Here is a 26,562-nt window from a genome sequence, read left to right as displayed (position 1 = left end):
GTGGCAGGAATAGAAATTTGAATGAACTAAAATCCTCCTAGGAGTTGAAGATCCAACGACAGAAAATGGAAAAGTAAACAATTACAGCACCCAATGATAGATGCTGTACGTGGGATGTGCGAAGAGGTATGGGCCCAGAGAATCCGGACACTGCAGTTAGGTTTTGAAGCATAAGTAGGAATTCGTGAGATTCGAAGTGCGGAAAGCGGAGAGAAAGGGTGGGTGACACTTCCACGCAGAGGGAACAGAACTGGCCAAGTCTTGGAGGTGTGAAAAAGCGGTTCCCTTTGAAAACTGGGGAGGATGGAGATACGGCGTACGTGGAGAACGGAAGTGGCAGGAAAGGAAGGTGGGAGCCCCATCACGAAGGGTTTGGCAGGCCATGTTACAGTTTTCGGATGTGGGATGAAGGAGGGATTCACTTGCTGGAGGACACGGGCAGGCTTCTTCTGGCCTAAATTAAACTTGGTATAGCTTGGCAAGATCATATTGCACTCATCTAAAAATATTCATTAATATATCGCTTACTGTGTACCAGGCCCCGTTTTAATAGAGAATTTGCATTTTGATTCAGTTCCCAGAACAAACTGATACTGCTGGTCCAGGGAACACAATTTGAGAACCACTGCTTCCTACCAATTTTGTAAGAAAGGTATCATTATCACTACCCTTCCCCATGTTACGGGGGAGGAAACAAACAGAAAGCTAAGCAACCTGCCCAAAGCCGTACAGCCTTAAGTGGTGGGGCTGGGATTCAACACCAGGCGATGACCGCCATGTCTCCTAGTTCACAGGTTGCAGAGAAGCAGAGTCAAGGGCTGGCATTTTCGATCTTTGTCTGCCACCGTCAAAAATGTATTACACACACACCACACATTGGCCTTAACTGACACCCGAGATAAAAGAGTTAAACATGCCAACTGATGCCAAGGGGGCGGTGAGGAAAGTCTTTGAGGAACTCTGTAAGCCACTCCAATGGAGTATTATTTTGCTCCTACTGGAAGGAAGCCAGGATTTAGAGATGCACAAATATCAATGTACAAAATGACTAATTAAATATGGAAAAGAAAAATCTTTAAATATCACAACTCAAAATTGAACTGTACATGAGTGTTCAATATCTGTTGTTTTAAATAGATCTATTTTAAATTTTTTTACCAATTATGAAAACCAACAATATCTAGAGAAGAGAACACGCTGCTTTTGCAGGGGGGTAGCGGGGAATGTCCCAAGATGAAAATGGCAATTCTTCCGTGACTCTGCTTGCTTTTCACATCTTGATCTAATTTATAGCATCTCCCTGGTTGCCTTCCAGTAAACAACTTCTTCCTTAAATTGGTGGCATTATGTTATGTGTGAGATCTGAATCACAGAGACTGTAATGCAAACCTGCGTGTTCCATCTCGTCGTTTTGTAGAGTGCTGTATATCTAATTAAAGCTTCTTACGGGTCCATAAAAAGACCTAACATTAAAAAAGCAGTCTGTGTTGGAGAAAGCCCCAGGGCAGACTGGAGGAGGGGCTTCTTCATTAACAATACACCTATTTGCTTCAATTCAAAGTTAAGTCATAATATATTAATTTGTATTTGTAGATTTTTAAATATTGCCTAAGCATCAATCAGATCACGTTACCAAATTTACGGTGTGGAACTGAAAATGGGTCATGTTCTTGCCAGCAGCTCTCCAGCTTCCCAAGAAACACTGGGGATGAATAAATGATTTGCCATGTGGCCAGCATCGACTGCATCCTTGACTTTATTCAAATCAATTTATTATTCTGTTCTTTTTTATTTACTGTTTTGCTCCTCTTATGTCCTTGTTACACTTACAGATTTTATTCAAAACCTGAGCTACACAGCAACAACATAAATACTGTTTTCCAAGAGCTTATCTATTATGGCCATTGTTTTGTGGTTACTGTTACATCTCAGGGGCTATAGGCCTGGTGGCAGAGGCCATCAACCACTGGAATTCTCTTGGGAAACCATTAGTGTTGGTGGTCGCCCCCTCCCCTGACAGGGTCCTCTAAATAGTGTATCTCCCTGAGGGTAAAAGTGCATGGTTTTCCAACTTTCTAGTAACAAAGGACCAAATTCCACAAGCCAAGTGATGAGGAGCTATTGCTTAACATACAGTTAGAGTGACGACGTCAGTTTCTAAGTACGATTTTTCTTTCATGTTCTTTTTAAATCAGAGTGATCCCAGCATTGGGCTTTGACCCATCCTCAAGGAGCAGAGGCCCATCCAGAGGCCTAGTCCTGGTCCCCAGCCAATGATCCATCACCCCACACTAGGGCATTAGGAGGCCCCCTTTAATAGAAAACCTGACGTTACTACCCTGAGAATTTGCACCTCCCAGCAACCCACTCTTCCTTCTCAATCATCTTCAGACACGCAAAAGTGCTGATGTGGAGTCTGAAAAACACAAAAAACAAAAAACCATCTCTGACATTTGCAGGTCAAAGAGACACTTGCTAAAGCCACATATTTCTCTTCTGCATCCAGTCAATTTAAGCAAATTTGGAACATCAAAGCAGCTTTTTAAAATTGATTCCTGGGGCGCCTGGGTGGCGCAGTCGGTTAAGCGTCCGACTTCAGCCAGGTCACGATCTCGCGGTCCGTGAGTTCGAGCCCCGCGTCGGGCTCTGGGCTGATGGCTCAGAGCCTGGAGCCTGTTTCCGATTCTGTGTCTCCCTCTCTCTCTGCCCCTCCCCCGTTCATGCTCTGTCTCTCTCTGTCCCAAAAATAAATAAACGTTGGAAAAAAAATTAAAAAAAAAAAATAAAATTGATTCCTTCATTCATTCTTGTGTCCTTCTTTACTAGGCGTCTTTTATTGGAAAGGTGGAAAGAAAGGAGAAACAGAAAGTGGATTCACTCTTCCTTGTGTCCTTCTTTACTAGGCGTCTTTTATTGGAAAGGTGGAAAGAAAGGAGAAACAGAAAGTGGATTCACTCTTCCTTGTGTCCTTCTTTACTAGGTGGCTTTTATTGGAAAGGTGGAAAGAAAGGAGAAACAGAAAGTGAAAAGCATATTGGAGAAACCTGGCATCTGGTTTGATGGCTCTCTCTTTTTAGGAACCTCGGAGTTGATCGCCATTGCAAGACAAGCCTGCAAGGGTAGGAGTCAGGAGATCCTCCCCCCCTCCCCACCCCCGCAGCCCTCTCCAGCCTTGGCTAAGCTCCCTTTCTGACCCACCTGGCCTGGTGACCATGTCACTCAACCATCTAGTGCCATGGTTAATGTCTGCTGTTTTGAATCCCGGACTTCGTGTGCCTTCACATTTTCCACGACCTTTTGCCTTTCCACCCAGTCTGCAGTGGAGACAGCTAACTGATGCGGCCAGGACAGGGTCTCCCGCTGACCTTTAGCCAACGCTGCATTCAGATGGTGGGCTTCTCTACTCTTGTTTAAACAGCAATAAAATCAACAAAATTCCTTCAAATTGGGTTCCCAGAAATAAAACTGTCGACACAAAAGTGTATATACACACATGAATGTATATTTGGTTTTTTCTCTCGCCTTGCTTAAACTTGGGCGGGAAATGCGGTGAACCTTTAAAAGGGTAAAGCACGCGCTGCCCTCGGCCCCCTGCCCCAGGACGCAGTCAGGTGCGCACGCAGTCCCTTCCCTCCGATTTCCCCCGACAGCTCGCGCTACTTTTCTCGGCCATTGTCCCACGTCCCTGGAGCTTCTTCCTTCACCGTCCCCTCTCCTCGGGCGCGCCTCGCCTGCTTCCCACCGCCGGCCACGGCCCGGACTCGCCGCGGTGGAGGCGCCGTCAGGACGCCCTCCGGCAGACCGCACGCCGGGGCCCGCAGGTGCTCCCGGCCCCGCCCTTCCCGCCGCCCCGCCCCGGCGCTGCGTCACAGTGACGCGCGTCCCGCGCAGGCGCAGCTCGGCCCCACCCCCTCCCCGCGCCCGGCCGCCCGCTCGGTATTATGATTTGCGCTGGGTGCGGGGATTCGGCGGCCGGGAGGGAGTCGTCGGCGCCGCGGCCGCTGCAGACGGACGCCTTCCTGCCGGCTGAGGTAGGGACAAGCGCGGAGTGCGGTCGGGCGCGGCGGCCGTGGACCGGGGGTGCGGGCTGGCCTCCGCCGCCTGGTAGCCTGCGCCGTCTCCGGGCTGGACGTCCGGGCCGGGGCGCCCGCCGCAGGCGGAAAGTAAGTTGCGCGCTCCGCGCTTCCCGCGCCGGCCGCAGCGCGGGCCCGGGAGGACGCGGAGCCCCGACTGCGGCGGCCCGAGCCCGCGCGGCGGCGGCGGCGGCGCGGCCTGGCGGCGGGGCGGCGGCGGCGGGCCCGGCGGGAGCCGGCACTGCGGCGGCCGGCCGCGGGCTCCCGGAGGCCCTGCCCTTGCGGCCGCGGCCGGATTGCGGCACCTCGGGAGGCGCCCGCATCCCGCGCCCCGCCCCGAGCCGGCCGAGTGCGGCGCCGCGGGGCCCCGCGCCCCGGCCGGGCTCCCCGCGCCTGGGTTCTCTCGTGGGGTGTGTGTTCTCGGAATGTGTTTCCTTTTTCAAACGAATCTGGAAATCTGGCCGCAGCGAGGGGCTTCCTTGGTAAAACTGCAGGCTTACAATAGAATGGGGATATTGTTGTCTGTAGAGAAAGGGCATCGGGGTAAGGAAGGAGGAGCAGTGCCCTTCCCAGGGGAGAGCGAGAATATTTTTTTTTTTTTTTTTTTTTTTTTTTTTCGGATTGGGAGAGCAATCCGTTCTTTACCATAGTCATCGCCTGTTGAATTCTTTCTGGACCATTTTGCAAAAACCTTCCTGCCTTTAACTTGGACTTGGGATCTAGGAAAGTGACAGTCTGTTTTCCTGGTTGGGGTTGGGGGGAGGGCAGTGGGGGGTTCTCGGAGCTGTGCTGTTCCTGACAGTTGGACCAGGTACAATCAGATAGCTTCTTGGCGAGATCGGTTTCACGCTCAGTATTTGGGGAGAATTTAGCAGTAGGGTTCTTTATAGAGGTTTGAGGATGTAGGACCTTTCAAATGGTCAGGTTACTTTTTTTCTCTTTTATAAAATTGAGTGCAGTCTTAGGAGCGGGTGGTAAAGCTGATTTAATGCGTTTCCCATCTTACCAGGTTTTAAGGTGAAGCATGGCTTACCAGTGATGGAACTGCAGATGTTGAGTATCCTGCTGAATTTTCACTACATTTCTTTCAAACATCAGATGCTTCAGTTCGGGTTCCTTGTACTGGGTTGGGACACTGTGTCTCAAATCAGTCTAATTTATCAGAATGTGTATTAGTGTGCTTTAAAGCCAGGAGCTGTCAAGGTTTATGTAATCAACTTATTAATTTATGATCTTATTACATTGCTTTCCAGATTTATAAAACCATTCCCTTAAGGAAATCTGTCTTCAACGTCTGCTTAAATATTTCTCTTGGAATTGCATTCCTGAGGAGGAATGCACTGTACAAGTGGTGATTTAAGCATACTAATTAGACAAGTTTCTGTAAAAAAAAAGAAAAAGAAAAATACGTATGGATTCTTTTATCTGACTATTGTATTGTCCCTATTTGGAAAATAGATGACATTCCCATTTTACAGAACTAGAAATGAAATTACATGACATTCCCAAGGTCACATATTGAAGCAGTATAGTAACTGAAAAATTAAGTGCATGGTGCTAACTTTTCTTACATCTTCAAGGTTTTCTAGGCAGGGAACTTTGAGTGTCACCTTTGTCTTTTTAAAATCTGCACAGTTTTTGTATTATTTTAGGCACAGAAATGATTCTCACCCTATTAATTTTTCACTGTTAAGAGTAAACTTTTCAGTATTGTTGCAGTAAGATCCATTAGTTTAAAACATACAAGAACTCAGAAGTTATCCCAATTTTTATTTTTCTGGAACAGAAATATAAATTGGACTTTATATTCAGATTTAATCCCATAGTCCTAAAAGGAAGGTTTTTGTATGTCCTTAGTAAAGTTGAGGGGCTTTCATGATACTTTTACTGGTCACAGGAAATAGTCTTTATCTAACCCTTACTGTGGGTGTTTGTTTCTGTCATACAGAAAGTGAAACTAAATGGGAAAGAAGTTACTTGTTTTTGGAGAGAAGTAAACAGCCATGGCTCTAGGTATTGATATAAATAAGGCCTGGTGTCTTCCCTGTAGCAGCTTGTCTGGGCCTAAGAGCGCAGTAGCTGCCCAGGAAGAAAAGGGCACAAGTGAACTTTCCGCATGATCAGAATTTTAGGAATTAAAAACATAGATGAGGAACTTGCCCTGTTTTAACTGCATGCACGCTGTTTGCTTAACTAGGAGAAGACAGAGTTTTTAACCAAGATGCTTTTCTAATAAAAGTGTTCTTCATAATTTAGGTATTTGTATGTGTGTGCAGGTAAATTCTTAGAGCAACTTAGGTGGAAAAGTTACTTGAGTAGATTCTGGAAGTTTTGAAGGGAAGCTTAACCTGTGCTATATTCACGGCACCTTTGCATGCTTATTTTCGCAGCCCTGGGTTCTGGGCAGCAATATAAAATTGAGTAAAAACTGGTTCCGGCCTTTGGGAGCTTCCAGGCTGTCAGGGCCACTGAAGTAAACGCTAACAATAGGATCCAACGACTGCTGTGCCGAGGCTTAGGCACAGCTCGGTAGAAGCACAAAGATGGGAGCAGGGAACAGTCTGACTTGGGAATGCTTCACGGAGGAGGCGACGTTGAACTGGTCCTGAGGGACGGGTAGAGATCCCAGGCAGAGAAAAGGGGAAGGTGCTCAGAAGGTTCAGGGAGGATGAAAAGGTAAGGTGGAGTGGTGGAGGGAGCGCTGAGATCCGGGTGGGTGAAAGGGAGCGGAGGTAAAGACAGTTCTGGTTTTAAAGAATGTGAAAAGGAAGGGAGAAGCGTGGGCCGGGAGCTTTGGGCCTGGAGAGGGGAGGGTTTTGCTCTTTTGTTTTTGTTTAGAGACGGCTGGTGTAAAATCTCCCGGCTTAATAGCCTCGCGAGGCACCGGACGTGTGTTGTCTGCTCCGGCTGATCTGGAGCTTCGTTATTCACACTGGATTGTTTCCTCATCTGTTTCTCTGCACATCTGCCCTGGGCTGAGGCCTCCTGTCCCGTGGGAAACCACTTCTCGCCGGTGGTAGGGGAGGAGCCTGTCTAAAAGAGGGTTCCTGCCGTACCTTCCGTGAACATTTATTTCTCTGCTGCTTCCAGAACCTCCTCAGGTCCTGCTTTGGCACCTCCAGCACTTGGCCTCTGCTCAGGTGGGCTCCTCCTGTGACAGACCAGGCTGCTTTCTCTCTCCTGCTTGCACCCTCCAAAGTGCTGCCATGTGGCTGTACCTTGGCGGTCACTTCAGAGTCCGTCACAGACCCTGTGCTGCGAGTTTTAGGTTCTGCAGCGTCTCTAGGCTCAAAACAGGATTGGGTCTATCTAAATACCCCCTCGGCCGTGTATTGGCCTGGAAATGTCACGTAGGTTATCAAGTCTGTGCTCCAGAAGCGTGGGTTACAGGTCATGGAAATGGTCAGATCATAGGCTCCCTGGGCCTCAGGGTCTCCTTGTCGACATGCAGTTATTTTTCTCAAACTGAGAAGACTCAGCTTCTGGAAGGCAGAGACCACTTCTTTGATTTCAGCATACCCAGACCGAAGTAATGCCTCATGCATAGTCCGTGTACCCAAGTGGTGTCTTGGTGAAAAAACTTCAGAACTCCAAACTTTAGTTTGTGGGTCTTTATCATCCTGTTAACAGCCGCTGTAATACAGCTGGGCTAAATTTAAATTGTTTTTCAGTCATAGAATTTTGGAGCTGCAGGCAAGTCTTCACTTGCTACCAGCATGTAGCACATGCTCAGGAAATGTTTGTTCCCGTCCTGCGCGTTTCCCGTCTGAGTGAATGGCACCACTTTTGCTACCCCTCTCCACCAGAACCGTTCCGGATTTCCCTCCTTGCTTCCCCCCACCCCACGCATTGAGTTCTTGGCTTCTGCTTCCTGAACGGGTCTCCTCCGTTACATCCTCGTCGTCACTGCCCGCACATTGGCGGCCTTCATGTTTAGGTCAGTAAGCGATCGTTTACCTGGAGACGTTTTCAGCAGTCCCCCCAGCTGTAGTCTTGCCCTGCCAGTCTGGTCGTCACTTTGCTGCCAGAGTGGTTTGTGTAACTGTCCTCTCTGATTGTCATGCCCCTGCACAGGATTCTCCTTTGGCTTCTTAGTGCCAGCTTTCGTTTGTTCACTTAATAGTATGAATCTCTCTCTTTTGGGTAGACGCTATACTGGGCAGGCCCTGGAATACAGACCGGAATAAAATGGACGTGGGCCTTAACACGGACTGAAGTTCTCATTTAGCTGAGTGGAGACACAGATTGTTACTCACATGATCACCTGAGTAATTATAACCGCAGTTGTGATAAGGGCCCTGATGGGAAAGGAATGGCACTGTGAGAGGGCACGGGAGCTGGTGTGTGGGGGTGGGCAGAGGGCCAGGACACGCTCAGGAGGGTTGACCTGAAGCTGGGCCCTGAAGCACGGTAAGGGCTCACCAGACTTGAGGAGCCGCGGCTGATTTGCTTGGAACACGAGGCCCTTTGGGTATCTGGCCCCTGCCTACCTGTCTGATCTCGGCTCCTATGCTCTGCGTGCATTACTGCCCCGGTCACAGTAAGCTCTCTGGGGTTTCTCTTCCGAAAAGCCTCTTCCCCGTCATCACCAATTTCACTTGTTAGCTCAGATGAGAAAATGAATGTCTCTGAGACGCCTCCTGAATGAACTCTCCAAGGTAGCTTTTGGGAAAGGGACGCCTCTTGTAGCGTATCTGTCCCTGTAAGAGACTGCACAGACTTTGTGGCAGTGATCTTCCTGGTATGTGCAGTAGAGGCGTCTAGTTAGGGGGGTAACTAGGGCCTGTTAGGGGATATCAAAAGAAGGTGGGGAGCTAAGTATATAACCCCTCTCACATGTCAGAGTCTCCTGGGAGGAAGGCCAGTTCTGAAAAGTTGGAGGAAAAACAGTGGGTGATTTTGATCCTACTCACATCCTGCTAATATGTATTATCCCACTTAACCTTCATAATAACTGTCCAAGGTGGTGATTATCTTTGTTTTATAGATTGAGTTGTACCTATTCATAGAAGTTGAGTAACTTCCTGGGCTCCAGATTCTGTGGTACTCTTTCTGTTGCTATGATGCCGCTGCTCACATCTGCTGAATAAATGAATTTTGATCATTGTTAAAGTGCACCTCTGTGGTGAGGATTATAAGAAAGGTTGACCAGGGGCGCCTGGGTGGTTCAGTCGGTTACGTGTCCGACTTCGGCTCAGGTCACACGGCCCACGACTTCGAGCCCCACATTGGGCTCTGTGCTGACAGCTCAGAACCTGCTTCACATTCTGTGTCTCCCTCACTCTCTGCCCCTTCCCCGGCTCACGCTCTGTCTCTCCCCTTGAAAAATAAATAAATCATTTAAAAAAAAAAAAAAAAAAAGGTTGACCATGTGGTAGTTTGAAATGTTGAAACTTAGGATACCCTCCCAGCTCCTCTCTGATGTTCCTCCTGCTCTGTGTACACACCTCTTAGGCCAGTATATTGTCTTTATATTGCATAGCTAGGGGGAAATGTTTGAATAATAAGCTGGGTTGAATACGTATTCATCCGGGGTGCCTGGGTGGCTCAGTCCATTAAGCATCCGACCTTGGCCCAGGTCATGATCTCACGGTTCGTGGGTTCGAGCCCCGCGTCAGGCTCTGTACTGACAGCTCAGAGCCTGGAGCCTGCTTCGGATTCTGTGTCTCCCTCTCTGTCTCTTTGCCCCTCCCTAGCTCGCTCACTCGCTCTCTCTCTCTCTGTCAGAAATAAACTTTAAAAAAAGATTTAAAAAAATACATATTCATTTGTGTTGGTTTTTCTTTATTAGAGAGATTATGTTTTAGATAATGTAGGTTTTACTCTTGCAGCGTAACTTACCTAGATAAAGTTCATTTCAGATTTAGGACGATATACTAACGAATATTCACGGAGAGATTATGAAGCTGGAGCGTACTGTTCATGGATCTCTTTTTAAAATAGTCATAATACTCTATAGCCTTTTATATAACAGTGGACAAAAGCAGAGTGATTGAATTTTAAAGTAAAGTTTGGCTTTCTGTTTTACCTCATTTTCTACAAGTGAAACAGTTCTCTCGTTATTGGCGTAAAGTATTATGTGTACTAAAGAAAATGTGGAGTGAGAATATTCCTTCAGTCTCCATTTCAGGGCTTGATTTTGTCCTTTGCTCTCCTGTTTTATGGGTATTTGCTAATCCTCTTTCAAAGGAAAATGCTTTTTCAGAAACAAATGGAGAGAATGTAATTTGCAAAGTATATTAAAATTGCGTTTCGGAAAGGATACAGTTTTTAAGCAGAAAATAGAACCTCCTACATTTATCTGAATTACTTATTTTGTGTCGGCTGTTCTGTGCCACCGGCTGTTCTTGCCATCGCAAAGTTGTGTGTAAACGCTAAGGTGAAGTTATTTTTAAGGTGCCATTCCGTTTTTACATGATCAGTAAATATCTCAGTCTGTCTTTTGAATAGTTATTTGCCTGTAATTTCATTTCTTAAAAAGAAGTTTCAAGAAGTCTGTAATGGAATTATTTGTTAATGATGTTTATTAGCTAAGTCTTTGGTGATGTTAGGGAATTTCCTCCATTTAATTGATTGCCGGGCTAGGTAAGTAGCTTAGCATATCAGAATTAGAGGATTGCGAGAAATACCAAAATAGATTTTTTTTATTTTTTTTACTTTTTTAAGTGTCTGTTTTATTTTTGAGAGAGAAAGCACGTCCACACGTCCACACATGAGTGGGGGAGGGGCAGAGAGAGAGAGAGAGGGAGACAGAAGATCCGAAGCCGGTTCTGCGCTGACAGCAGACAGCCAGATTCGGAGCTTGAACTCACCAACTGGGAGATCATGACCTGAGCCGAAGTTGGACACTCAACCGACTGAGCTACTCAGCCACCCCAAAATAGGCTTATTTTGGAATTAGGAAGGCCTAGGTAAAAGGGAAGTCTCGTATTGTTGCAGGAAAAAATGGAGGACCCAAGAGTCAGTGGAACCTGGAGCCCAACCTAGGCAGCTCTTTCCTGGGTGTAGGACTGGGGCAAAGAAGTCCTTTTCTTCTTTGGTCCTGCTTTCTCATCTGTAAAAATGGGTGTGATATTTCTATTACATTGCTGATTGTGAGGAATAAGTGATGAAACAAATGTAGAGTCCACTACCTACATAGATCCCCAGAAATGACATTGTTTACTCTTTTTGAGACCTGCATTACCACAAACCTGGAATTCTAAAAGGAGCAGTTGTGGCAGTAAAAGACATTTTTAAAATTTGAAATGAAACAAAGTCAACTGTGGTTTTGTTATGGGACGGGACTCATATCAGTATCATCGTATTTAGGTCAGTAGTAGATTTTTAGGATGGTAATATGGTTGATAATGAGAGATCTAATCTAAGTCAAAACAAAAACTGCCGTTTTATCGAACTGTGAAGTGGACAGTGAGCTTTTAAAATTGGTTTAAATCCTCTAATGACCGTATTTGTGTGTTGCTTTCATGGTACTATCTAGAGTTTTACTCTTCTGCGGAGACCTCTTATCAGCTCTGTGATTAGAAGCTGCTTCTGTGCATTTTTAACTCTTTAGTGACACTTTAACGAAACGAGTGTAATTCAGAGATAGATATATGGTGAATTATTGAGTATGCAAGTTTTCCATTAGTTTTGAGAAAGTAAGAGTTCATCACAGTTGCCTAAATGGTAAGCCATTAGGTATTTTTCAGGATTAGCCTTCTTAACCCTGCTGACTTATCTCACGTCTACCCCAGATCATAACTCCACCCAAGCTGATACCGTCCTTTCTGAAACCAGCCGTATGCACGCTCTGCTGTTTCCTTCCCCCAGTTTTGAGAATGGTGTTCCACTGCTCCCTGTTCAAGGATAAGCTCTGGTCTGTGGGCTGCCCTGTCTTTGGGATCCTGCCTTCTTACAGTCCTCTACTCTTTCTTTGGCACGCCTCACCCAGACTAACCTGTGTAGTTACTTGTCTTTTTATATGTAGATAACTTATTTGTAAAATTGTAGAGGATACTGTGTTATGTCCTACACAATTAGGGCTCAAATATTTGCTAATGAAAATAGGCTCAGTGTTCCTCTTCTTTCCTCAGCCTGAAGGAATTGCATGCCTTGTCCCACAAGGGAAGCAAAATATTTCCTTGAATATGTCTTGTTTATTAAGATGACATAAATAGATTTTGGACAATATGTTTTTAGGGGAATTAGTCTTTTCATAGATCTTAGTGGAAAAGTAAATTGGATAATTGTTTACAAAAAAGTAAAAATTAAAATTTTTTATATAATGTTGATTTTTTTTATTTTTGAGAGAGAGACAGAGACAGAGACAGAGGAGGGTAAGTGTGGGAGGGGCAGAGAGAGAGGGAGAAACAGAATCCGAAGCAGGTTCCAGACTCCGAGCTGTCAGCACAGAGCCTGATGCGTGGCTCGGACTCACGGACTGTGAGATCATGACCTGAGCTCAGGAGTCGGACGCTTAACCGACTGAGCCACCCAGGAGCCTCCCCAAAAGTCAAAATTTTAATAACCTCTGTCTTTTTTAGGTTATAAAAGCAGCACACACTCACTGCCAAAAATTTGAAAAGAACAGAAAAACATAAAGAGAAAAAAATTCTGTAATCTCACCATCTTAACATTTTGGTATTTTTAAAATATATATGCAGACAAATTATACGCTTAAAAATTTGAGATCATATGCCATGCAATTTGGCATATGAATTTTCTTACTTAACATTTTATTGTGAGAATTTCCGATGAGATTAAATAGCCTGAAAATATGACTGCATAGTGTTAATGTTAGGTATACTGTGATTTATTTAATTGTTTTCTTACTGTAGGCCTTTAGGTTATTTAATTTTTTTGCATACGTAAATATCATTGAACATTGTTAACTGTAAAAATTTTCAACATCTTCTTTCCTTTAAGATGTATATCTAGTAGTGAGATTATTAAATCAAGGGTATTATTTTAAGGTTCTTGGTATATGTTTTACCACACTGCTTTTCAGAAATCAGATAATTTGCAGACTTAACAATGTAAAAGCATCTCAAATGATTCAGTCTTTTTTTTTAATGTTTATTTTCAAGAGAGGGAGGGAGAGAGAGAGAGAGGCAGAACATGAGTGGGGGAGGGGCAGAGAGAGAGAAAGAGAGGAAGACACAGAATCCAAAGCAGGCTCCAGGCTCTGAGTTGTCAGCACGGAGCCCGACGTGGGGCTCAAACCCATGAACTGCGAGGTCATGACCTGAGCCGAAGCGGATACTGAAATGATTGAGCCACCCAGGCGCCCTTCAAATGATTAAGTCTTTTAAGCAAAAGTAAGTGAAATGTTAGATACCAGTATTTTTGTTTATAGATTAGTTTACTTTTTTCTGTTCCAGTATTCTTTTTTGACCATTTTTTTTTTTTAATGAGCATCTTCATCATGATATCAGCAAGGTAAGAAAAAGATGGCAGGATTTTGACAGCATTAATAAAAATTTGGAGGAGAGATTTAGATTACTAAGTTTTTAAATTCTCCCAGCTTCCACTTTCATTGTTTTCCTGGCAACAAGGAGTAATTGTGAGTTGCCTTTATTTATTTTGGAGTAACTTTTACATACCAGCTTTCGCTTAAGTCACTATGTGTTATGTGAGCACTTTTATACCAGGCTGTCACCAGAAGTGGTGACACACTTAGCATTTTTCATCATTTGAACAAGAGGCAGATTCTGTTTCGGAATTTGGAACTTACTATCTGCACTGCTGGTCCGAGTTTTGTGGCTTGAATGTTAACCCCTTTCTCTTTGCAAATAGTTAGTACTACTCTACATCAGTTAATAAATTGCCTGACTACTGGATACATTAAAATTCCTTGATGTATCCTGGACCATTGCTTGTTTCACTTAGGGAAAGTAAAATTACGTGAGTCAGTGCTTCCTGAGATCGATCTGCACTGGTGACCCAGTCACTGCCTGAAGAGCGGAGCAGTCCTTTTAGCCTGCCGGTCCTAGTCACCTCAGTTGCCCCGAGGTGTCCGTTAAAAGTGACCACTTGGAAGAAAACTTGCAGAATAGTAGGCGGTTACCTTCCCTTGGAAAATACTTTCCTACACATTTGGAGGTATAATTTTGCCTACTTGGACATTTCTGATAATAAATAACTTAACCTTTGAATTTATAGTTCTATGTCGAGTCCATCCGGTGAGTGCAGACTGGTGACCACATAATGCTACATGAGAACCATGTGGTAATATCAAGCTGATCAGTGAAAAACTCGTAACTAAGGACCACTTGACCTATTTGTGATTTCTTCATCTTTGATTTATGGCTTATATTGGTAACTCCCAGGAGGAGGAGCGCTATTCTAGAAATGTGGAATATTGTTTACTTTGGATAAACGGAACAGCGGTGGCAACTGCGTGTAGAGTTGTGTTTATTTTGCTTGACCTGGGGGTTACTGATATTCTCAGAGGATTTAGTCTACTCTCTTCTCTTCAGCCTATGCCATTTTTGTTACGGGTACCTTTGAAATTTTAGCAGTAAGATCAGTGTGGTAGTACTCATCGAGAGTCAGTTCTCCACTTACGTTAATTTTTCTATAAACATACAGGTTAGCCTAGTATTTTCCATGAGGAAAAATTATAGTTTTCATTTTTGGTATCTATGAAAGATACCAGATGATTTTCGTATGTAACAAGCTTAAATGCAGTTTTAGTGTGGCTTTGCAAAACTCATCTTTCAGTTATCTGTATTAGAGGGAGAGCATTGGTACGGATTTTTTTTTTTTTTTTTTTAAGCATTTAATTTGGGAGGTTTTTGTGCATGTAACTGCTGGTGGTCTGCTTTTAGGAGGAAATTTACAATATCCCAAGTAAAATGCGGAGAGGCAGTAGAAGTAGCCTAATTCACGCATGTGGCCCTTTCATTTCCACTCCCCTGCTTATGCCATGGGTGGCGGTGTTCAGTGTGCTGTTTGTCCTCCCCTCTCCTGGTGGGGGGAGGTGTGAGTAGTGTGTCCGTGTATCTGTTTGACTTACAGACCACACTGTAGTGGTGGTGATGTCCATGCAAATCTCCAGTCTGAAAGTGAATTTGACCAGCAAAACGGGGTGACTTCCAAATGACAGTAGGTTTAACAGAGGCTGGTTCTACAACTGTTTTCAGCAGCTTGCAAAATGTGTGCAGGGCCACCCACACTTCCTTCCTCTTCTCCAGCCACACCCGCACACTTCAGTTTGCTTCTCTTTAGCTGGGAGAACGTCAGTGTATTCTTGCAACATGTACTGGTAGTTGTTTCTCAAACGTGAATTTCCATATTAGAAACGCTCTGAGGCTAGTTGGCCTGTTTTATTCTGGTCCAACCCAGTTCTGTGCACGTGGAAGCATACGCTAAGCAAGACCGCTTTAGAAGGGCCTCACTTAGTGGTCTTGCTGTCTTAAAAGATACCATCTGTATTGTGTAGTCGTTAAAAATATTGACGTAGAAGAATTGAGTGCAGTGGGAAAATATTCATCATGTGAAGTAGAGGAAGAAGTTGCGAGACTTCACATCTAGTATCTTAGCTTTGTAAGAAGCATAGGTATGAAGAACATATACTCAAAGATGAAGAGAGGTCATCCTGGATGAAAGTATGAGGTGAATGGGGGCGCCTGGGTGGTTCAGTCGGTTAAGCGTCCGACTCTTGGTTTCGGCTCAGGTCATGATCTCACGGCGAGTTTGAGCCTGTGTTGGGCTCTGTGCTGGCGGTGTGGAACCTGATTAGGATTCTCTCTCTCCCTCTCTTTCTGCACCTCCCCTGCTCTCTCGCTCTTTCTCTCAAGATAAACTTAAAAAAAATTAAATTAAAAAAAGAAAGTATAAGGTGATTTTTTTCTTCCTATATTGTGCTTCTCTGCATTTTCCAAATTTTCTAAAGTGAATTTGTATCAACTTGTAGAGAGAAATACTTTTAAGATGGTTGTAAACCTCTCTCTCTCTTTGTGTCTGTCTGTATTATTCCATTTTATAAAAAAAATTTGTTCCTTGGCATATATTATACTTAGAAAATAATTTGAACGGCTTTGTACCAAACTGCTAACAGTAGATTGTCTCAGACAGTAGAAAATTGGATGATTTGTAAAAAGAAATTCTTTTTGTCAGTTTATATGTTCTAATTGTATTTTTCCCTATATTGTACAGATATTTCTTTCATAACTTCATAATTGAAGCAAAATATTAAAAGGAAAGTGCTATGTCAAGTGAAAAAAGTAGGCTCCAAGATATAAAGTTATGTGTAGAATGATCACACCTTTGAAAACAAAGAAGAAACTGTATAAATATTTGCAGAAAGATTGCCAAAATGTTAATGGCGCTGATCTTCAGTGGTAGAACTACGATGCCTTTTAATTCTTCCTGCTGCTTCCTAGTCTATATGTTCTAGATTCTCTGTAAGAATATATTACTTTCGGGGAAAAAAATGTAAAGGAACATTTAGTTCTTTTTGAAAGGGTAGACTTGAAAGAAGGTCCTCTTGATATTTCAAAAGCCAATACTTAGATTTTGTGGGATTTTTTTGGAAAAATTATCAGGCTTTGATGCCCAACTAGAGATATTATTTTCTTTGCATTACAGTCTTACATCCATCATTTTCAGTTTAATATGTTTTAGGAAACTGGACAGCTCTGTAAATTCATTCTCTCGCGGTAGGGTGGAACAGTAAAAGAATTTCTATTTGGACGAAGGAGAACACCATCGTTTTAATAACGGTGGTGGTGGTGGTAGCTAGTGTTCACTGCTTCCTCTGTGTCAGGCTTAATTGCAAACCTTTTTCCTGTACCAACTCATTTAATTCTCCCCACAACCTGTGAACTTGTACTCTTACTACTAACATTTCCTACTGGGGAAACTGATCATACAGGGAGGTCTGCTTTTGTTCAGGGCCCATGGCTACTGATAGGGGAGCTGGGTTTCAGATCCAGTCCTCGGCGCTCCGAACCAGTGTTCGGCCACACTGGACTACCACACTGCCTTGCCTAGAGGCTGGATGAGACGGGCTGGTGGAGAGAGGGAGGCAAGGGTAATGGCAGGAGCTGCCGTATCCTTCTTGGAGCTGAAGGAGCAGGTAAGCGTTCCAGGGTTCACCTGTCTCTCGACGAGGCCCTGTGTGTGAGCTTGAGGGTTACCTGGATTCTCACCTTCGGTGTGTTGTGTAAATCGCCTTGGCCTAGTGTGAATGCTTAGGCCTTTCAGTATTTGTGGGATATTTCAGTGTTGTGGAGAGTACCGTGAGGCGCCTCCGCCAGTATGCCACCGCCTCAGCTATCAGTGCCCTGTGTTCGTAGTGACAGTTTCTTTTTTCCTATCGAATGGAAAGCCTCCGTGTGAAGGTGTTTTGTGTGTTCCCGGGTGCTGGCATTATAATTGATTTCTGCTGGCCTGCTAGAAGATTGTATGTTGTGAAGGTCGCCCTCTTTGGCTGTTGGAGTGAGTGTTTCGTGATCCGCCAGGGGCTCCTGCCGCAGGCTGGGCTTGGAAACCGGGCTGGGCAGGATTGGAGCTGCCTCCTGCCGCTTACTGGCAAGTCAAGCCTCATTGCGCCTAGCTTGCAGGCTCTTGGTTTCGATTCCGGGAAGTGTGGATTTGGAGCCTGTTACCCGGGAAGCATTTAGAAAATGGTGAATTCACTGTTTATTATTATTACTTCCTCCTCCTTCTAGTAGAATCTGTCTGACCTGGCCGCCTGGAACAATCTCTGTTTATGTGTTCACTGTTAAATTTCTGTTTCCTCAAGATTCTTTGAATGGGTTGTCATTCACAGAGGGGAGAAAGATCCTGGGATGCTGGGTCACTAAAGACAAATTTGCCATTTTTATGTCTGTCTGGATCCAGCCTTAGAATGTGTGTTTTGACTCTAAGCAAAGTTAAAACAAATAGAACTAAACTAAAATCGCCTTCTGTGTTTTCCTTTAGGAAAAAGAAGCAACTAACAAAACACAGTGGTAACAAGGGTTATTCGGTATGCGGTTTGTAGGGTATGTCCTGGAGCCACCAGAGGCACCTGCACTCTGTATAAGCCACCTCTTAACATTCACGTTGATGTTCAGCATGACTTTCAGGCCCTGCAAGGTCCTCAAAGATCGAAAAACAATGTAGTTACTTCCTGTGCGAACACAAAATGTACTTGATGGTAGGGTTGCACAGTAGGCTAGTACTTAAAGAGATGATCAGTAACGAGGATGTTTTTCCTTTCGACCTTCAGTTAATCATAATGTCCTGGTTTTTGGTAAACCGCTGTGGTTTCATAGACACTGTGGGTACGAAACGAAGTACAAAAAGAGTAAATTCCTTGGTAGTGAAAATGATTATTCTTTCACTGCAAGGTAGCCTCATCATGAAGAGACCCTGTTAGATTCTTTCCCATGAACTTGCTAGTGGATTAAAAACTATTTTCATTGTACCCTTTTGCTGGCACAGTTCTGGGAAGAGAAACTGCAGAGTGTTGTCATTGTTTCTGGGTGTCCGAGACCCTGAAAAACTACTTTTTTCCCCCTCATTTACATACACATTTACTACTTTTGTAACAAGACAAAGTGAATGACCTAATTAATTTAATTAAAATTTAATTTAAATTCAGATTTATTTCTAAAATCTGATTTATATGCCATTTAACAAGAATACATCTAAACTAAAGGGATGAGAAAAACAAATATTATATCACTTGAGGCAGCCTAAAAGTTGTTTTGAAAGCTTAAGTTGCATTTGCCAGCTTGTGACTTAATAGACTGAGGTAGAACTTTAAGAATAATTACTGCCCTTATAATTAATCAAAATTAAAGATACAAAGATAGTTTTCTGCCCCCTGGAGTTAGCTTAGAGTTGCTATTTTTGAAAATTAAATATGCCTGAATTAAACTTTCTTTGGGGGAACTACTGTCCAAATAAAACAACATCTTTCCACTTGGATTTTCCTGTTAATCTTGTCATTAAAATTATTAGCTTATATGACAAGATAATACACAGTGTAGAAGAAATTTGCTTTTTCTCCAACACCTGTGTGTAGTACTGTTGGTTTCTTATTTTAAAAATCTTTATAGAATAAATGGGATTAATCATTTAGATTGCAGAAACAGTGTAGATAGTGGTTAAAAGCACAGATTTTGATGTCAGGGGGTCTTGGGTTTGAATCCTAGTCTTACATACGGACCTGGTAGCCTGTGCCAAGTGACCATTTCTGTGCCTCAAAATGGGGCTAATAATCCCTATCTCTGAGGGCAGTCGTAAGGATTAAATGAGGATGATGTAAAGAGTTTGGTATATGAGTGAGATATTATACTTACTCAGTAAGTGGTAACTTATATTTATTATTATGGTAATTACTAAAATATAAAAACCATATTAATAAACATACTAACAGCTAATATAGATATTTGAGGGTGGCTTCAGATAGGTGTTTCAGATAATTTCAGTTTGCATGTGGGAATGACTTTATGCCTCTTTTATAGTTGGTACTTTAACTCTCCAGATACTACCCTAAGCACAACATCATTTAGTGTGATTAAATGTTTATAAAGAGCGTGGGCTTTGAAATAAGAACAGTTTGAATCATAGTTGCAGCAGTTTGATTCATTTTACACAAATACGTATAATAGGTTTTTAATGTTCGCTTTTCTTCTGTTCTTTTGAGCAAAAATGAGATTGAAAGAATGTAATGCTAGTGCTTTTTAAAAAACACCTTGTTCTATGTACGATTTACTTTTTTGGGATGTTTTCATCTAAGTGGGAGTAAATGATGTAACTACTGTTCTTAATAAAACAACTGGAAACATGAAAGTATATACTGGGAGCATTAGAAGAGACTTTGCAGAAGGGAAGGGTTGTATGCACTCATGGGAGAGAGCTGGTCTTGGGAGATGGTTGTATTCCTCATTGGATTTTATAATAATTCTATTAAATTTTGGTCAGAAAAAATAATAGTGGGAGTTGAATTTGTGAGATTTAAAGTGATGTCTTAATTTGTATGATTTTATACATTTGTTTTTCTGAAGGTCATTTATAAGAGTTGATTTCTGTATTTAGAGTTTACATAATAAAGGTTTAGAATTTTAAATGCCATGTGAGATATGGTCTTTAAAACCAAAGGATCTTTAAGATGGTTTAAGAATGCATCCTTGTTTGGGGTGCCTGGGTAGCTCAGTCAGTTAAGCATCCGACTTCGACTCAGGTCTTGATCTCCCGGTTTGTGAGTCCGAGCTCCACGTCGGGCTCTGTGCTGACAGCTCAGATCCTGGAGCCTGCTTCGGATTCTGTGTCTCCTCCTCTCTCTGCCCCTCCCCTGCTCATGCTCTGTCTCTCTCTGTCTCTCTCTGTCTCTCAGTAATAAATAAACGTTAAAAAAAAAAAATTAAAAAAAATGCATGCTTGTTTGTTTTTGAACTATAAACAGATTGTGGTGAGTTTGGTTTGACAGTGTGAAGACTGTAATAGAGGCATAACTGATAAGTGCAAAGAGCGAGTACCAGTCAGCAAACATTTATTAAGCACCTACTGTGTGTCAGTTGCCGTTCTAGGCACTAGTGACACAGAGCAAACAATTGGCATGTAAACATTTTGGAAAGAAGTTGAATTTCAAAATGTAACAAAATATTGACTACCTGTTATATGCAAAACACTGTTTAGGGGAGGGGAGGGTAGAAGGAAAAAAATAGAACCTTAGAGTTCTCAAGAACCTTACGGTCTTAGGAGGGAAATGGTGTATACGAAAATCTGTAGAATAAGACCTCATGGGCTGGTGGTGTCCAAGCTGCTGTGGAGATAACGGAGAAGGGAAGGGAATTCCAGCTGGAATTCTAACTAGAGGAGGCTTCACTAAAGGGATTTTTTTTGGTACTTACAGGAAATAGTGCTAGTTTTGAAATAACAGGAAAAAGTTGTTGGGTTTCTGTCCAAATGTTTATTCTGTTTTCCCTTTTGTCAATTCTTGCCTTGTTTTTTAAGACACTAATTGAAATTACTTTGGGGGAAAATTTTTTTTTAAACATAGTTTATCAAACTTGCCAGGTTTCTTATTTCTGACATCACCAAAAACTTGTTTCTTTTTTTTTTTTATTTTTTTATTTTTTTTAAAAATTTTTTTTTCAATGTTTATTTATCTTTGGGACAGAGAGAGACAGAGCATGAACGGGGGAGGGGCAGAGACAGAGGGAGACACAGAATCGGAAACAGGCTCCAGGCTCCGAGCCATCAGCCCGGAGCCCGACGCGGGGCTCAAACTCACGGACCGCGAGATCGTGACCTGGCTGAAGTCGGACGCTTAACCGACTGCGCCACCCAGGCGCCCCCAAAAACTTGTTTCAACAAGTCAGTTTTTTTTTTTTCAGTTTGCAAAATTTAATATGGTATTTAAATTCTCAGCCTTTGTAATATAAACCCAAAATATATAAACAGGTTGTTATATGGCCCTTACTCATTTTATGTCTCAATTTATTTACTTCAGGCTTCTCTTAAAAAAAAAAAAAAAGTAAGGAAACTATAAAAGGAAAAGCTACAGAAACTTAATTTTGTTTCTTCTCTTATTTTGTAGATGTCCGTGGCGACACTGAAAATGAATTCCTTATTTTCACCAAATATTCTTATATGAGAAGATCCATTTTGAACAGTCTATATATTTTTTCTTCTGTTGGACCAGCATGGCAGGATTCAAGCGAGGGTATGATGGAAAGATTGCTGGATTATATGATCTGGATAAAACCTTGGGTCGAGGTCATTTTGCAGTGGTTAAACTTGCCAGGCATGTCTTTACAGGTGAAAAAGTAGCAGTCAAAGTTATTGACAAGACAAAATTGGACACTCTAGCCACCGGTCATCTTTTCCAAGAAGTGAGATGCATGAAACTAGTGCAGCATCCCAACATTGTACGCCTTTATGAAGTTATTGACACCCAGACCAAACTCTATCTTATTCTGGAACTTGGAGATGGAGGAGATATGTTCGATTACATAATGAAACACGAAGAGGGACTTAATGAAGATTTGGCCAAGAAGTACTTTGCTCAGATCGTTCATGCTATATCTTATTGCCATAAACTCCATGTGGTTCACAGAGACTTAAAACCAGAGAATGTAGTCTTCTTCGAAAAACAAGGTCTTGTAAAGTTGACAGACTTTGGTTTCAGCAACAAATTTCAACCAGGGAAGAAGCTCACAACAAGCTGTGGATCTCTTGCGTATTCTGCTCCAGAAATTCTGCTTGGTGATGAATACGATGCACCCGCAGTAGGTAGGTAACCTTCCTTCAATATTTGCCCACTTGAATTCCACCAGCTAGAGAATAGTTGGTCAAATTGGTTGCTGTTTATCTGAAAATAATTTCTTAAGGGACTTTCTTAAATGTGTCTTAATTAACAGATTGGGTTTCATGAATGCCGTGTATTCCTAAAGCTGGCAGTTAGTTTTACCCCTTATGTGGCAAACATCTAAGTATATTTGTCAGCACAGAGAAAAATGAGTAAGTTCTCATTTAAGGTAACCATCACCTGCTCACTGTAATTCTTTTGAACGTCTGAGTACATTTCCTATCTTCTTAGATCCTTCTGGTAGTCCCCCTAGTCTGCTCCTTCCTGGACATATCCTTTAACACTCATTGAGACTCATATTGGAAAAGTACTGTGAATGCTACAGTACATTATGAAGAATTTGGGCATGGGGATCTTTTATTAATTGTGATCTTGAAGAGTGTACTTGATCTCTCTCTGCTTCATTTCCTCATCCATAGAGTAGAATTGAATCAGATAGAGGTATTGTATCCTGTGTTACCGTGTTTACTTTTCACAGCGACCAGTGTGGTGGTTATTGTCTGTTTCATTGTATAGGACAGGAAATTGACATACAGACATCTGCTCTATGGTGGATTCCAGAATTTTGGTAGCCCTTTGCATTGCCAGCTACCCTCTCTTCACTCCAAAACGTTGTGTTCTCTCTTGTCCTGAGTTATCTATTCCGGGTGGAAGTGTTTGCTCCTTTTCATCTTGTGGCAATGTTGTCCCTTTGGGATTGTATCTGCTTTGAAAGTCATGTAGGAATTTAGGAATTTATTCTTAATTTTTAACAAGTCGTTAAGCTGAAGGTGTGGTCAGCTTTTACAATGTTTAGTTTAATCTTGGAATAATAATGCTCTAATATTACATGTACATGATATCCCATTCTTAGGAGTCTTCCGTTTGCATTCTGATCATTTGAAATGCAGGTTATGGAAGATTAAAGGCACACATTGAAGAGTACCAATTTTATACTGAATATTCTGTACACCAAAATACTGCTTTTCGTCTTAGATTTCTGTGTCCTGTAAAAGAAAGGGTTGTTGAATGGTTCCTGCCCAACGCAGATAACAAGGCTTCACCGAAACCTTTCATTAGGATATTTGAGTCAGAGATTTTTGGTTAATGGAGCAGGTCTCGTCAGAAAATGAAGCCAAGAATTTACAGAAGAGGAAGCATAAATGTCTGAACATGGAAATGATGATGTTCAACCTCAGTAATAATCAGGGAAAATAAAAGCCTGATAAGATACTATCCATACTTTTCACATTGGGAAAAACTAATGTCAGACAAAACCAAGTGTAGATAACACTATAGATCTTCAGGAAATCTAACTAGTACTGCGTAGAAGACAATTATCTACTAAAGTTAAAGAAGTACACAATCCTGAGACCCAGCACTTCTCTTCCTGTGTACACACCCTTAGAGATGCTCTCACTCATGTACACAGATTTTCAGAGAATGTTTTTAACAGCATTATTGAGTATTCATCAGCAGGGGAATACATTGTTTGATATTCATGTGATGGAATTCTATATATTGGTGAAGATTAATGAACCATGGATGTCATCATGGCTGTAGTTCACAAACATTTAAGAAAAGCAAATTCGTAAGAATACTGATAGTATTACAACGTTTATATCAAAGTTTAAAACATATGAAGCAGTATTATGTACTGTTCAGGGGTGCATGCACATGTAGTAAAGCTCTGAAGAATGCATGAGGTTACACGAGGGGCAGGCATATCTAGAAGGTTTTATCTATATTGGTGATGTTTATTTTCTAATTTGGATGGTGGGTACACAGGTATTCACTATAATTTTCTTGTTTTTTTTCTTATATCTTCAATGTTGCCTTAAAAAAACTTTTAAAAAGTTTTTAAAAAGGAAAAGGAAAGTGGGAGGATGCCTACAACTGCACTTGTTTTCTATGTCATTACTTTTTCTTTTGTTGTTACTAATTTTTTCCATGATCTTTCAGTTTCCCTTTGTTTTCTTTTCTACTGTCTTCAGTTGAAAGCTTTTTTTCTTCATTGTTCTGATTTCTAACATTTAAGGTTGTGTGTTGCTCTCTCCTGCAATCTCTGGTAACATCCTGAGGATTTCACTCTCTGGTCATTGTTTTTCATTGCTGAAGTTTATCTTTACTGTTTTATTTCTTACTTAACCCAGAGGTTCTTTTTTTCTTTTTTAATTCAAAGTAGATAGATTTATGTTTCTTTTTAGCTGTTTGGTTTTTAACTTCTAATTTTAGTACATGGCAGTCAGTAGTCTACATTGCAACCTTACTGGTTTTTGCTTTGGGGAGTATTTTTAGATTTTCTGTGTGGCTTAATACATAGTGATTTTTGGTGACTATTTTTAGCATATACAAAGTTTTTGTACATAATTAAAGTTGCTAATTGTATAATTTGTTCCTCTGTGTCAGGTTTTTATTCTGATGTTATATTCTGAGAGAATTATACTAGTTCCCTACTCTAATCTGAATTTTGTATTTTAATCAGTTTTTGCTTTTATATGTTATTTTCTAGCTGTGTAAAGTATGTAAATTTCTATAATTTATTTTGCATAATGACCTATACCTTTTATCAATATGTAACTGTGCTTATTGCCATAGATTCTATTTTGTCATTTTGTTTTAGGATGTATTGGCGTCTGCCCTTAATGTTCAGAGTTAGTCAGTATCATATCATTCCCTCTGACCTGCGAACAAGAACTATATGTAGTTTGTGGTACCTTTTACAGATTTTTAGTTTGCTTTTATTACTTAATATATACTTTTTCTGGTTCAATAATGCTTTAAGAGCAGATGAAGACTCTGGGCATATCTTAAAATTGTGGTGCTAAGCATCTTTAATTATTCCTTTTTTTGACCTAACTTAGTACATGCAAAGAACATTTCAAAATCCAGTGTGAATTTAAAAGTGACTAGCCGGTCTATCTGAAAAGCATTGCCTTATCTTGTGAAAAAGTGGATTAGTAAAACATAAACTGAGATATTCTTGACTGTTAATTTATGTGCTACTTATAGAGTGTGCAGTATACCAGTTTTTGGAAATCTTGCGTGGCACATTCAAGCCAAGAGTTGTGGTTTAACTAGAAGCCACATTGAATGTACTCGGGACAGCCTGTTCCTTCCTCTGCTTTAGCGCCATGAAGAAATAGGTCCACATACTCCCTCCTACAAGAGTCTTTTTTAGACAATTTGGGAAATGGGCAGCCACCAGAACTGTGATTGTAGCATCATGTGTATAATAATGTGTAAATATTTTCTTTGAAAACTTTTAAAAAAAATCAGTCCTTACTGTACACATTGTACAACCTAAGGTGTAATACCTTTGTGATAGAACTTTGAAGTTAGTCCAGAAGGGCATAAATCAGAAATTTTCTCTTTGGTTTATCTAAATCTGCTATTATAGTTTGTTGTGAGTTGATAACTCCTTGCTTTTATTTCAGATTTCTTCCAGAAAAGCTGTTAATGTATTTGCTTTTACAGTCCCTCCCAAGGGGCACCAAATCTGAGGGGGTATAGTTTCATTTTTCCTGCTCAAAGTTACGATTTATTAGAGACAGATGCTTTAGTAGTGTTTCTGTGTTTTCCGACTTGAACTTTCTCTTCCCAGAGTCAGACTGTGGTTAAATTTTTATTACCTACTCTTAAAATTTGCCATTTGGACCGTGAGCCCTGATGGATTATAGATTAGAAGACCTTGGCTTGTGTCACAGAGTTTAGGCCTGAGTGTAGAGTTTGAGATTATGCATTTTTAAGGGATCATTTGTGCCTTTTTTACGCATAGGGAAGTAAGTTTGGTCTGTTTAAAGCACTATCTTGTTCGTCTTATTTCAAAAGGTAAATATAAAACCTGCCTACATGGTACGTATCCAGCATGAACCGCACTGCCTCCTTGGGCCCAGGCGGCCGCATGCGGTGTTCAGTTGTATGGAAGTGAAAAACGTATCCTTAGAAACGTGGTGCACACCTTCCGCAATCCAGCTGTCGAGTGCAGGTCAGATATTCTGAAAGATACCTTTTACAGAGTATACCATCACCACTTGTCACGTAAAACCAAAAGAAAAAACTCCTTTCCTAAACTTTCTGAAGTTCCGTGTGCCTGTGAAACAAATGACAGTTATTTCAGAGATCATAGGTAAAAATTGATCCGCCACGAACCCTATGTAAATAAAAGCACTTTACAGTATTAGCTCTGTATGCACGACGTGCTGGCTTTACAGTGTG

At 41.9% G+C, this 26,562-nt stretch overlaps 1 protein-coding gene across 5 annotated transcripts in view; it reads left to right on the top strand.

Moving 5' to 3' along the window:
• The first annotated feature begins 3,923 nt into the window (after positions 1-3,923).
• Positions 3,924-26,562, top strand: part of SNRK (SNF related kinase) — a 59,570-nt gene continuing 36,931 nt past the window's right edge. The window contains exons 1-3 of one of the 5 annotated variants that reach the window (XM_047100329.1): positions 3,924-4,031; positions 21,595-21,720; positions 21,816-22,289. In XM_047100329.1, the coding sequence (XP_046956285.1) occupies positions 21,648-21,720; positions 21,816-22,289 (547 nt within the window). In that variant the 5' untranslated portion in view covers positions 3,924-4,031; positions 21,595-21,647. Of the gene's footprint in view, positions 4,032-5,769; positions 6,750-15,328; positions 15,747-21,594; positions 22,290-26,562 lie in introns of those variants that run through there. The other 4 variants (XM_047100331.1, XM_047100330.1, XM_047100327.1 and 1 more) reach the window with 4 other exon arrangements.

The sequence above is a fragment of the Lynx rufus genome, unplaced genomic scaffold (genome assembly GCF_022079265.1).
Source record: "Lynx rufus isolate CCGP_SWC_20201006 ecotype Redwood Valley unplaced genomic scaffold, mLynRuf1.p SCAF_5, whole genome shotgun sequence".
Taxonomy (NCBI): domain Eukaryota; kingdom Metazoa; phylum Chordata; class Mammalia; order Carnivora; family Felidae; genus Lynx; species Lynx rufus.
Note: the sequence above shows the minus strand (reverse complement) of the source record. Positions and strands in the feature narration are given on the sequence as shown.